This window comes from Aptenodytes forsteri, unplaced genomic scaffold (genome assembly GCF_000699145.1).
Source record: "Aptenodytes forsteri isolate BGI_AS27 unplaced genomic scaffold, ASM69914v1 Scaffold404, whole genome shotgun sequence".
Classification (NCBI taxonomy): Eukaryota; Metazoa; Chordata; class Aves; order Sphenisciformes; family Spheniscidae; genus Aptenodytes; species Aptenodytes forsteri.
This window is the reverse complement of record NW_008795629.1, coordinates 4420219-4434348: the sequence shown is the minus strand read 5'-3', so window position 1 is coordinate 4434348 and position 14130 is coordinate 4420219. Positions and strand designations below refer to the sequence as shown.

General features: G+C 43.2%; 1 protein-coding gene across 1 annotated transcript in view; it reads right to left on the bottom strand.

The window, feature by feature from the left end:
* Positions 1-7715: 7715 nt before the first annotated feature.
* Positions 7716-14130, bottom strand: part of LRCH3 (leucine rich repeats and calponin homology domain containing 3) — a 52504-nt gene continuing 46089 nt past the window's right edge. Inside the window, exons 21-22 of the mRNA XM_019472870.1 lie at positions 12383-12460; positions 7716-10093 (exon numbers count right to left, since the gene is read on the bottom strand). Of these exons, the coding sequence (XP_019328415.1) occupies positions 9893-10093; positions 12383-12460 (279 nt within the window). The 3' untranslated portion in view covers positions 7716-9892. The remainder of the gene's footprint in view (positions 10094-12382; positions 12461-14130) is intronic.

The window sequence follows — 14130 nt, the reverse complement described above, 5'->3', positions numbered from 1 at the left end:
CTCCAGTAGAAAGGGGAACTGCATCAAAGCAGTGAGAAACGCTACATCCCCCAAAGTGCTTTATGGAAATATGACAGCTAGCAGGAGGTAATTCTGTTAACAGCCCAGTAACTCACGTGCTTGGGATGTTCTGCACCAAGAACATCCTCTGCAGACCCCAAAGCACTGGCTGTGGCTGAAGCGCTAGTGTTTGCTGTGGCTCTGAGTAAGGCAGGGAGGCCAAGTCACCCGCATCTGGGCTCAAGCAGCACCCTCCCTGCTGTCAGTGCCGGCGTTAGGTCGGCAGGGGGAAAACCGCTGACAGTTTGCAGTGTAAACACAAGGGCAGTCAAAGCACGCAGGTTTCCATTCCCACAGTCCTGCAAAATGTCAGCACATAGACAGAATAGCTCCGAATGCCCTCCAACCGAGGGAAGGGACAACGGAAAAAGACAGCTGGCCGCGCTGCCTGCAAGAGCTGATCCGTCACAGCCGTACCCACCACCCTGGCCACCGTCTCTGCGCAGTGAGATGAGGCAGTAGGCAGGGGGCAAAGCCCGCTGCTGGGGAGCAGCGTGCTGCTTTTTTAACCAAGAGGGGAGCCCTCTCTCTTGACACAGCTATCAATCACGTGCAGGTCTGTGCACAAAGCAAAATTAGCCCTGCGGTTGAGCTGGCTGGTTTCTGACACTCCCACGCAGGAGAGCGAGCTCAAACCATACAAAGTCTGCTGTGCTCTTTGTGACCAGCCCGTGCTGGCCCCATCCAAACATCCTCATGTCCAAGCTTAACTGTGCCAAAAGCTTGGAAGTTCAAGTGAGATGACTGAAATCACGAGCAGAGAGCCTTTGGCTCAGAACTCTGAATGGGAGGGAAGGGGCTGGTGCCTGACTATGAGGCCGAGCCGATTGTCAAGGGAGCACTGAAATTTCAGACACTCTAGACAAACTTGCGTTGGAAGTATCAGTATTACCCCTGGAGCACTGCCGCCTGCTTAAACCAGAATGCGTTCCCATTCCAGCACTGGCACCAAAGCTGCGAACACACTCGCTCGCTTTCCGTGGTCCCCAGGCGTGGTAAGAACAGGGATCACTCCAGTCCGATGCTGGCAGGAGCTGAGCCAGGACTGTGCTGACACCCCGCGTCTGCACCACGGCTCCTTATTGCGGGAGGCACCGCAGAGCCACCTCGGGAGTTACGTTCCTAATTTTAAGTCATCTTTTTCATGCGCTGCTGACTCGGTACATTTCATTTAGGACTAGTATTTTCCGTACGTGGTGGGTGTTAACAGGTGACCTGTTTGGGTGGAGGGAATGAAGTTTGATCATAAACTCTTCAGAGGTTTTGAGCTAAGGAGAAAGTGGGACAGAACGGAGAGGCAGTAGATCTCCACTGTTTGTATCAAACTCTAGGCACACGTTAGTAATACAACCAACTGAAATCTGAAGCGTGGAATCAGCTGGGCTTTGCTTGATTTTCAGCAGAGAACAAAATATAACGTAATCCTGAACGATCCTCCGCACCCAGGGATCCTGCCAAGGCTGGGCTCCCCTTCAAGCCCCAGTTCCCGATGCCAGCGCAACAGCGCTTGTTTTTATGGTACATCAGGTCCCCGGAGCCGCAGTGAACAGGTCAGCAGGAAGTTAACACACTGCACTGGGTGGTGAAGTAATTCAAAACTTCTATTTTGGTGACTGGTATCTCAAAGATAAAAAACCCAAACAAACCCAAAACCATAAATTGCATGGGCACAGCAGCACGCTTCCAAGATCAGGAAGCTCTGTGTCTGCATGTATAGGGGAAGGGGTACTTTTTCTTTCAAAAATGATATAATTAAAAAAAAAAAGCAACAGTAGAACTGGGTTTACTAGTTCAGTAAGGTGGAGAGTGCCGAGATCTCTTTAGAGTCCCAATATGAGCGTCCTGGCCGCTGGGTGATAGTGTGATGGGGGCAAAGGCTTTTAACCTGACCGAACCCCCGTGAGCTTACGCCTCCCAGGTAAGAACAGCACGCCCTTGCCCGGGGACCGCGGCCACCCACCCGTCCAGCTCCTCCCGGCCTCCTCCGCTGCACCAGCCCATCCCAGAGGCGCTGCTCTCCTTACGAGCCTTACCTTGCTCGGTCAGAAGCCGCAGTGGATTTCTGTTTCTTGGCTGTACAGCTGCCAAGTAAACAGGCTGAGCGCCTGTGCACATCCATGATGTTTTTCTGCAGGGAACACCAGGAGTCACAAGCCCTTTGGAGAAACTAGTTTCAAGGGAGATAAATGGAGAAGAAAGGCTGGAGAATGAGAGGCTGGTTAGGAGGCGGCTTTAGACAGACGGGGAGAAATGACCACCAGGAGGGAGCTGTGCAGCCCTCAGGAAGGCAGGAACGGAGTTGTCCCAAGTGACTGATGGAGTCCCCAGGAGGTCAAAAAAGGATGCTGAAGCAGCTTGGTGAGCAGGGAACGGTACCACAGGGGCATGCAGCCTGTATGAAGTAGGGAGGGTTTGTGGATCTCTGGCAGTTTCTAGGCCTTGCTTTTGGTTTTTTTTTTTTTTTTAAATAATAAAAACCACGAGGAAGGAAGAAAAGAGGAGTAAACATTTTGGCTAATAAGAACCAACCTTTCAAATGCTGCGGGGACATGAAGCAGGGGTGCAAGTTTTACAGATCAAACCCAAGACAGGATAAAACCAAGCAAAGGACAAGAAGGGCCAGGGGCACCAGTGCTGGCAGCAGCAAACTCCCCAAACATAGAACGTAGATTACTTTGAGAAGGAAAAGAAAAAAAAGGGGGTGGGTGGGGAGGGAGGAGCCAAGGATTCTGTACACAATCACTGCTTCTCAGCGTCTGGGGAAGGTTAAAAATATCCCCAAGAAAAAGCTTCTGATGTGGCTGCAGAATGTGTGTAAAAATGCTGGAATTTTTCTAGAGAAACAAACCAGGTCCATTAACTGCCAGCTGTGACGATGGGGAAGGGGGATAAACACCCGACAGAGGATGTGACATTCATCGACGCAACAGAAAAACAGCAGGAAGAATACTGTAATTCATGTGAGTTTTAAAACTTTATTTCAAATTACCCATGGTTTCCTTTTATATTATCAATGTGCTAGAAGTTCACACTACTGGCAGAATACAGGCAATTTAAAATAAAGTGTACAATAGCCAGACACATTTATATGTAACAGACTTAGAAATTATGGAATGTATTTACAGACGTACAGCATGGGATGAAGCTTTAAAATCCTTTATTAATTACACGTTTACACTGTTTTCAGAAATAACAAAATTAGATCGCTTTGTAAAACATCACAATATCTACACAAAAGCATTTTTTTAGCTGTCCAAATTCACCTTAAAAGTCCTCTGTTTCTAAAACATCTTTTCAAAGAACCGTTTATTGTCATAAAAGGGTAAAATACCATTTGCCATTGTGTCACTAGCAAGAACAACAGAGGTGTTCTCGGCGCTGTAAAAAGTTGTCTCTGATTTATTTTAAGCAGGCCACCGAGGTCGGGGCCTTTACGAAAGGGGGAAGACCCAAACCCCGGCTGTTTTGCCCTGACCACCGCACTGCCATCAGGGACTCCCGAGTGCCGGTGCCGCTCGACCTCGAGTGCGCAGCCTTGCTGAGCCTCAAACGCTGCTCAGTGCTCGCCACGGTTTGAGGAGGGATGGTGACACAATGGAGTCAGTGTGTGAACTCCAGCAAGCACGAAACACTCAGATGGATTCCTCCCACATCCTCCAACACAAATGCCCCAGAGAGGAAAGACAATTGCCTCTTTGCTCTAACACAAAATAGAACTTTATACACATTTTCTCTAAAACATTCTTTTCACGGGATACAACAAAAATTGCACATAAATACACTGAAAAATCCCAACCCATTTTGCAAAAGAGAACTGCAGTTGTTTTTGGTATAATACATTAAATAAACCGTATGATGGAACTTCAGGTTTGGATTTTTGTCCTAAACATCTGGTCAAGATTTAGTGTTTGCCAGCATGAAAACACAGGATTATAAACTAACATGACCGCATACACTGAAACTGCCAGAGTGAACCGTTGCTTAGAACGAAGTACGTGATACTGGGGAGAGCGCGCCTGCCCAGCCATGCAACCATTGCTCTTCACACGAACTCAGCTGCCGTGCGTACGCACCGCTCGGACAGAAGAGTAGCTGTGTTAACCAGACACGACGGGAAATAGCCATTTCTCGCAGTCAGGCTCAACTCCCCACCCCATCAATTCCTAAAAACTAGTATTAATGAACGTCAAACTTCCACCAACCTGAATACTGTTAAGTTTCATTTTCCCTACGTGCTGGAAGCTGGACTGGAGCAAACACCACACCCTCACAATTCCACGTATGGAATGGTTTTCTTGAAACGGGAATATGTAAATAGTCCACAAAGGGTGTGCTATTGAAGAGTTAACGTGCCCCTGTAACAATACAAATGACCTAACGTTGAAAACTAAGATGAAGTCAGTGCCCCCCTCTTTCAAATTCTGTGCAGAGACCAACACACAAGAAACACTTGTGCTCTGTACTGTTGGCTGCGAGTGGCAGAATCTTCTGCTCAGCAGACTACAGCAGAGACTTCAGACACTTTTATGTAATCCTTTAAGAATTACCAACACTCCTTGCAAGCGAAATTAAGTGAAACAAGACCTACTTAAGGAGGAAAGTATGTCTGTATGGAGCTGCTCTCTTCCTGTGTGCATTGCAAGTTACTGGCGTTTTCATTGCTTGCGGGGCTCAGGACAACACGCTTACCCGCTATGAAAAGGTTTCTCTTTTCAGCTGTGCGGTTTTAAATACCCTTCAGGTGGTGTTCTCCACTTGCAACCTGATCAGCCAGTGCCAATGAGAAGCAGCGGGAATAATTATGTGAAATAAGGGATTTGACAGTCACCACAATGGACCTTGAAAGAAATACATGAAGCAAAACAGAGCGGAAACAAAACTGCAAATCAAAAGGGGAAAAAAAAAATCCAGCTAAGAGCAGTCCTTGCCAGTGTTCCCGTGGCAGGTTTACTTCAGCAAAAATGACTTTTAGCTAGCCTGTTCCCGTTTCTTCTCCTTCCCTTATCCCCATGAAATCCTCTTGGTGTATTCTGCTTCAAATATATCCCCAGATGCAATACCTCCCATGCCTGAAGTTGGTCTCAGACCCCGTGCACCATGTGTTAGTAGCGTAACGTTCGGGGATGCTTTAAATTGCCCAAAACCTCACAAAGGAACTGCACGGGTGGAGAACTGCACTTTGCAAGGTCTTTTTTTGGGAAAAAAAAAAAAAACCAATTATTGTAACTGATCTGGTAGCGAGCTTGGCCTCGTCACTAGGACCAGAGCACACAGAGCTAGCCTTTGTTTTGCAGGTCAGCTTTCCAGCAAAATGCAAAACTTGTCGGCTGCCTCTCCCATTCCTGTGTATTGAAATTCTATTTTTATGTTAAGGAAGGAGGAAGTAAGTAATGGTAGTTCTGTAAAACCAGTGCATCTCTACATAAATTCCAATGATAAAAGGCTTTATTTATTAAAGCCATGTTAAACCCACAAATAGAAGCCACCTTTTGCAACAGACTGCTGCTTTGGCAATATGCAGCCCACCTATGGAAATCCAGCAATTGTGTTCTTAAAACGATAAATTTCTCGGCAGCTGGGCCGTTCACCAGTGTTGGCATGTCTGCATGGGATGCTTCAGCCCCTAACACACGTGTTATTTGATAACGGGTTTCTAATGATTAGCACAGCAGGCTGTAATTCTTCACACCGTAGTGAAAATACATACATGGTTCTTGATGACATCTAGTCATCATTTGACAAAACTACTGAGTAACCACACGCGCCCCTACGTGACCAGAAGGGGAGGTGAGAGGAGGTAGATCTCCCTCCGCTGATGTTGGCAAAATTGTCAGATAAAGACCCGTTAAAACCCAAACAGAAAGTGAACCCAGCAAGAATGCTAATGTGATTAATACAATTTGAACAGTTCTGGTTTAGTATGTTTTAGTAAGATGTTTCTTGCGGAGAAAACATGCAGTCTTTTTTCCCTTGGGAAAAAAATTAATGCGCCTTTTTTTCTTTCAAATTTTAAGTAATGAGGACATGCCAACACAAGTTACAGCTGCATGAGGTTCGACCCTGTTATCAAGCACTGCAGGTTAAGATTGTGTGTTGCAATTTTTTTTATATATATAGAAGGAGCTGTTGTTCTTTGGAGGCAAAGAAATTCCCTTTCTTTGAACCCTGCGCGGAACGAAAGAAATTTCATTCCCCATGTGCCCACTGCAGCAACATCCTTTTTTTACAAACGAATTCCCCTAGGAATCGCTTTCCAAACTCTACACCCACGTCTTCAGTCTACAAGGTCAGTTTCTACAGCTGGCTCCAACAGCCAGCCACTGGAATTCCCTGCCCTCCTCCCGATCAACTGTATTTTTTTTTTTTAAATAAGGGGCAAAAATACTGATAATAAAAATGTTATTGGAAACTGTTGCAATCTCCAAAAAAATGGAGAAATGAAGTAAAACATTCCTGTCAGGAATCACGGAAACTCATTTCCTTAGAACAGAGCTCTGTGTGTTTGGATGCACTGCATGGGCAGTAAAGTCTTCACGTCCTTCTGCTTAGCCAAGGTAACCCAAAAGGTTCCGGAGGTCTTTACACAGCAGACAAGTGGTGAAGTTGCTGCTGCTTTGGGGGTGCCAGCTCCAGGAGCGCCTGGACAGTCACAGCTACCTGTGTCAAACCCTTCTCTTCTAAAATATGCAGAGGCAAACATAATTGCTCCTGAATGGGGAACAAAACAAAGACAAAAACAAAATGGATGAAAAACACTCAACTGAAAAGAAAAAAAAATTAAGCAAAAGGTGACTGAAATATGAAATGTTATGGACAGCTAGCACGCACACAGGTATGAAATGAAATTTCTGCTTGTGAGTAACGAACCGTGAACATGACTACTCAGAGAAGGCGGCCGTGGGGTAATCCTTGTGTTTATTTATTAGAAAATCGTACAAATAAGAATTTGAAAAAGGACCGTGGGAGAAGTGGGGGAGAGCAAATTGTCCTCTACCTCTGCCCACACTGAAATGGCAGCAGTTTATGAAACCAGAAGTAGATGAACTTAGGGAGGGGGAAAGCTTTGCCTCAGCGTGATGACCTTGCTACAACACAGAGTAGGAGAGGAACCATGGCTTCCTTTCCAAAACACAACTCCCTTTTTGAGGGAGTCCTCACGTAGCAAGCCCGTTCAGCTATCAAACTGGAAGCTGGAAAGACCTGCTTTAAAGCAGAGAACGAAACACTAGTGTGCGCTACGGAAACACTGTACAACAAGCCTAAGAGGAAACGTCATACTTAAAAGCAATTCTCATCTCATGAGAGACACTGCCCACCTGAAGTCCTTCTGTCTGTATGTATGTGCTGATCTCTCTCATTACAAAAATTCCTTGGAAGGCACAAAAAAGCAGAAAGCACAAGTTGTTTTATGGAAGAAAAAGAAAAAAAAAGACTTGCTTCTATGTATGGCTGAAATAACCTCGATCACAAATGTGGAAAATGCCGTTTCTCCTCTTCAAGGCGATGAGAAATCGACAGTGTATTTATAGGCGAACGTCCATCCTACGTTATGTGCGAGTCACTACCACTTACTTATCTTCCAGAAGTACACCCGCTTAGCAGGTCACCTCCAAGATCATCCTAAGGAGTAAGAGTAATACGCAAAATGCAAAAAGAGGTTTCAAAGTGTTTATTAATAATTGTGCTATTCTCAGTCTAAGATGGATTTAAAGCCTCATCCTACGTAAGTCCTTGACACAACCTGGCCATCCTCACTCCACAACAGTCAGGATACATGTCCAACAGTTCTCTGTATCTGCAGAAAATAACCAAAGCGTGTCCTTCCTATAGAGCTACAGAGATTATTTTTCACGTGTTATTTCCACAGCAACCTGCATTTCTCCACTCTTTGAATCTTTACTGATTTTTGATGTTAAAGAAATCCTTCAGCATAAACAGTGGCAGCCAACGCTCCTGCCGCAAAGCTCAGAGCGGAGAGAAAACAAATGAACCCAGACTGAAATTCTCACAGTAAGCCATATGATCAGGCTGAAATACATTTTTCTTCCAGCAAATTTATGTTATTTTGAAAACAGTGTGCTTTTTGAGAAAATACTTGTAAACTTGAGCAAATATGCCTTATCTTTCTTCTTATGTAGGCAAATAGATAAGGGGAAAAGCTTTGGAATGACTCCATACCACAGACAGTCACGACAAACAAAATTTAAAAACTGGAAGGCACTGTTAGTGTAAAACCCCTTGCAGCTTTTATCACAGTGTTCATTAGAAGAAGTTAAGAAACATAGGAACCGAGTTCATTTTAGTTCATACCAGTAAGCAGTGCAAAAATAGCTTATTTATAAAACAATCTCCCCCTGTCAAAGGTCCCCTCTTTCCTCCAAAATGTTTTGCTTGGACAGAACACTGTGTGTGATTTGGAAAGAGGGCGTCAACTCCTCTACTCGCTCCTTTGTGAAATACTCACTTTACGTTACGAGAGCCTGTGAGATCCATGTACACATTTTACTGGTAGCGACCACATTTGCAACTAAACTCCTGTGTATCTTAAACCGCGCTTCAGAGTTGTTGCCAGGTTAACATCGGAATGCTAACACCACTGAAACCGGGCTCACGAGCCACTGACTGTATTTTCAGATATAACAGAAATTTATTGAAAACACGTTTGGAACAGCCATTTTACTTAACACTTACCTGTCACTGGTCTCTGAGCAGAGTTCCCTGAATCAATCTACACTCTGAGGAGACATGGTCTTTTACACATCACATGGGGAGTGCCCTGAAGTTCTGAGGTGTCCCTGAGACATTAAAGCATTAAAGCACCAGGATGCTTTTCCTGGGGAGGGAAAAGCTTTGAAGCTTTACGGAAGACTACCTGAGTTTTGTAAAACAGTGAAGAGTGATCGTGCAGCTGGGACTTACATTTCTGCAATTGTATGATACAAAGGTTTCTGAAAACGACAGGATAAGAGGAAGAAGGGAATAAGCATGAAACAAGCACGGGTTGGGGCGCCCACAATCAAGTGGCAACTCGAGAAGTTTTTGTTAAGTTTTATCCAGAGCACAGTAAAATGCTATGACATTCTGTGGCATCTGATAGAATCTTAAAAGATTTTTCCTTCTGTGCCAGAAAACATTTCTCTCAAAGCTGCTGAAGAGGTCAGTTTTCTGAAAACTTCCTGCTTGATCTGTTACGAAGCTCAAGTAGCTCAGGATTCACTGACAGTTATTTTAAAAATCCTGACTCAAAGTCATACACCAGAGTCTACAAATACGAGAAGTCAAATGCTCTCAGAAGGGGGAAAAGGGACAGGGGGTAAGAAGAAAAAAAGAATATATCCGTAACAGTCCTGTGGACAAAACTTACCAGACCATGTCTCCTAAGACTGTGAAATCTAATCAAGAACACTGATGTTGAAAAAAATACTTTGCATTCTTTAACATTTTTCATCAGATAATCCTGAAGCAATTTACCAAAGTGGGTGTAATTCCCATTATACAGATGGGGAAACTGAGGCACAAACTGACAACGCAGTTTTCCCAGTACTACATCACTCGTCAGCAGACTATAGCATGCACCCTAACCTCAGTCCCTTGCTCTAGCCCACGGACAGCACTTCCTCCCTTGTAAATGCATTACATCTGCTAAATATGACACAGCAAATACAAATGTGAATTATGTCACAGATGGTCGTGTGGGTGCACCAATGTGCTTACACATCGCACTTGTCACCTCTGTCCCATCAGTGGGAAAGAAAGCACTTCATAGACACAGTCTTGACAAAAACCAAGCACCGGAGTGATGGAGGGAGGAAGCAGCAACACTATCCTTCAGCTAGAGAAAAAAGACCCAGCGATAGAACATACAGAGCGTTAGCATTAGAGTACAGTAAAACACCACAAAGCCCCAGAGCTGAATGGAAAGGGAGACAAGACTGGATTCTTCTGAATCTGTCCCCAGGGAAAGAAGAGTCTCAACTGTTCTTTTAACGCTGAGGTTTAGCTGAAGAATGTCAGAAGGGGAACAAAGATTGTCCTGTCCAGAGTGTGTGAGCAGGAAGGGAAAACAGACAGAAAAAAAAGGTCAGTCAGTTAGCCATAGCAACATCCACGAAGCAGTCAGTCATCAGACATCTCAGATATAACTACATGTTCGAGAAGCGTATCACAGCTGGTTAATTCTCACAGAGGAATCTGCAAGACTCCCATTGCAAAGAACTCGCTTAATGCAAATGTTTTGTGTTCAGTGAGGTGCCTGTCACCTGCGCAGCTTAAACATTTAACTATTCTTTGTTGTTAAAAACACAGCAGTTGACACATGCCTTAGTGAAAACCATTTTTCTCCAGGGGAAGTGAAGCGGCTACAGGTTTCTGAGATGCTGTTGGCACCGAGTACTCACCAAAGCTAAGTCTCCACTTGTATCTTAGTTAATGAAAACAGTAGGACAAGGGATTATTTATGTGTAACTGATGCTTGAATGCAGTATCCTGCAGAAATATCTATTACTAATTAGAGTTTAAGTGTTCTGTAACTATTCCCACTGTGTATCTTTTCCCTCCCTTTCACACAGGTAACTGATGTGAATCAGCGAAATCTAGATGCACGTATCAATCTGTTCAACTGTTGGTTTCTTTTGATGCAAGGGCTTTATCTATCAAAGCCCTATAGAAACAGCTGCTCCACTGTGGCGCCTGTAATTAACACTTGCTAAAAGTAGCTTTCCTCTTAGAAGGTAAGTATTTCTACATAGATCCATACTTTCAGAAAGCCTTTTATTTTTATAATTAGAATTTAAATGAAAGGAAATACCTGCAGGCATCTTTTCCAGAAAAATACACTAGGTTGCCACGCCATTCTTGCATACAGATATCGTACGTTCACATCTCAGTAGATATGTAATGTAGACATGTGAGAGCAACTTTAGAGTACAGGTGGGGGTATTTCAGTAAGTTTCCCCAGAGACACCCTCCTTGAACTCTTTCACGTTAAAGCAAGAAATATGAGAAAAACAGGAGGGTCCTAGACAGTAGGTGTAGCAGATGTAGCAGTCTGGGTCTACAGGGGGCTTCTTCTTGAGCGGCTTTTTTGTTTGGTTGTTTTTAAATGTGGGTCTTTTCAGTGATCTGCTCTGTACTGCAATTCCATAAAAATTACATCTTCATATTTGAGGGAGCTATAAATAGGGAAGCTGGGATGGAATTGAACAATTTTGCCCCAGATGAATTTATATTGTGCAGTTCTGCTGGGAGTAAAAGTCTGAAGTTTCTTAGGGGACCAAAACAGTGCAGGATTCTCAAACTACTAAGGATTACTTACAACTCCCTACCACGTTCCAATGCGATTCACCACTGAGTCATGTGAAGTTGCCAGGCAGCTCAGTAAGTATGCTATCCTAAAATCCCAATGGCTCAAATGCCTGCAAGTCAAGCTATCTGAAAACACCAGAAAATACCGCATGACTGACTTGAGAACACTGCCTTGAGAAATAGCTGGGAAATGAGTCACTGGGTCTACTTTTCCCTTTCACAATACAAAAGAAAGAAAACAGCACCTACAACAGAAACACCAATGCTTAGCAGTGTAAGAAACCAAATCAACTAATGCACTAGAAGAAAAACTAAAAAACCCATGACATATCAAAACTATTTGCACTGAGACAGCTGCTGAATAGGACAAAGTGGAAAGGAAAGGACAGCATAAAACAGGGTAACTGGACTCTGATGGACTATTTTATGTGTTCCCACCTCCTAGCTCTTCCACATTTCAGAACAGGACAAGGAATACCACAAGACAGACTTCTACCACTGGTCCATGACAAAACAATTAGGATCTATGCAAAGATAGCTACCATCAGAGAAAGGCCAATAATACTGCGACTCGTTGGTAAGACAGTAAAGACATTCACGTAAGAGAATTATTCTGAAGGAACATGAAAAGCTTTGGGATAAAAATAACACATGCAAAACATCATCCAAATTTTATCCCACTTTTAAGCTGTCAAATATCTAATCTTGAGAAAATGTAATTGTTTTTATAGAAATACCTTGCGATTCTAACGGCAGACTTGAACTGCATCAGCTATTATGAATTTGAGGCACAGCAGTAAGTGAATCAGACCTCTGATAAACTATATCTGACTTCATTTTGCTCTGGAAGACAATGCAAGATACGTCTGGTCTATACTGCAAGACATAGGTTATACCTGAACCTTCTAAACTTTTAATCATTTTGTTTTCATCAAATCTCTCAAAGGTGGTTTTATTTTCTGAAGCATCATACAAAACTGCACCTGAAACATTATATCAGGGTAGCAGAAATACGTACCTGAGGCACTCCAATCCTTCTGCAAGCTTCCAAGAAATTCTCCACGTTTCGTCTGCATTTTGCCATTGTAAGTTTAGGCTGCAAAGAAGTAAAGGAGGCAGACATACAGTGTTCTTAATTGGCAGGATTTTAAAAGATCTTTATTTTTTATTTAAATAAAACTCTTCATAAATCTCTTTGCCAAAAACATACCGCACTGACATAAGCTTGTCTAATTCAAAGCAGGCTCTGCTGTAGTTTGCTTTTCTTTAGAAAAGCAAGCCCAAATTTCAAAGCTATTTTATGAAAAGCTAATTTATGAATGCTGGATGTTTAAAAAAAAAAATAAAGACAATTCTAAGCTGTGCAATATTTATATACAAGGTGTTATATAAAACTGGCTAACACTTTTAGTGACTACAGTATGATAATTTTAAAAATATATTTTGAATGAAACACACATGCATGGCTTCCATGCTGTGACTTCAGAGCAATTTCATGATATGAAGCAATCTGGAGTCTGTTCTGGATTACTACAATATAAAAATATATAAATATCAAACCATATTTTAGTTAAAGAGATAAAAAAAATGAAGGCTAGATGAAACCAGAAAAGAATGGAAGAAAACGGGAACTGAAGCTTGCTGCTTGTAAGCCTCTTGTAGATGTGTTTGATGTAGCTGTTTGAACTGCACTCACTGGCATTTTTTTCAGGCGAGCTTTTTTCTACAGTTAGCTTTCACACCTCTACACAGACATACCACGGCACAGGCTCTGTCTTGTTTCTGCTCTTGAAGCTTATTCTCTTCTGGTTAAAGAGACACAAGCTTCCTGCTCCTTTGAACAAGCTACCCACAGTCTACGTAGCAGCAGGCAGCAGCCTCTGTGGGTTCAATACTTTTCCGTAAGTGGTGGGGTTTCTGCTCTGTCCCCTCAACGTGCCGTATTTCCCCACCAAGAAAGCAGGTTAAAGGCTAGCGCTGACTTCTTTCTCCCGAAGGACGAAGGGAATACAAAGATCACATTGTGACTGAGGAATGACATGATGCCTCTTCTGCTCCTGGAGCCGTGCAGCTAAAGGCTGCCTCTTCCTTGGGACTTCTATGACAAAGCCATGATTTAATTCCTAACACAGAATATTCAACAGCACATAAAACCAGGCCATTGAAAAGATATTCTCAATGACGCAAGTCTTCTGAATAGCAGCTGTATGCCTTTTCTCTTAATGATTCCACAATCTGCCTAAAACGTTGGCATGTCCAGTTCAACCGTTCTCAAAATAATGAAGACATCTGCTTGTTCACATCAAGTCCAAGGGAGAGGAACCACAATGATATAGGAGGCAGCCCTGTAAGTGCCAGTTCAGATTCCAACCAACACAAAGACTGACTCCAAAATAAGGAAAAGCAAACACAACATGCGTGTTTCAACAACTTCCCCCAGGAACAATCGTCAGTTTTTTTTCCTTCTTCACACAATTTAAAGGTGCATAACAAGCAATCTGCCGCTCCATACTACTTTTAAGTAGCTGACCCTAAATATTTTCACTGAACTTTGACTTCCACAAATACAGATTACGTAAATAATCTGTTGTTATTTCACAGTTCTTGACCTTTCTCTAATTCTGTGCTTTCCCTACACAATACACAGTAATGCACCCAGAAATACATCATCTTCATTGCTTTCCAGAAACACTGCAGTTAGGCAGGGTAAGAAAAACAACTTCAGAAATTTTCAAACTTCTCTGTGCGCGTCCTTCCTTGCTCTCA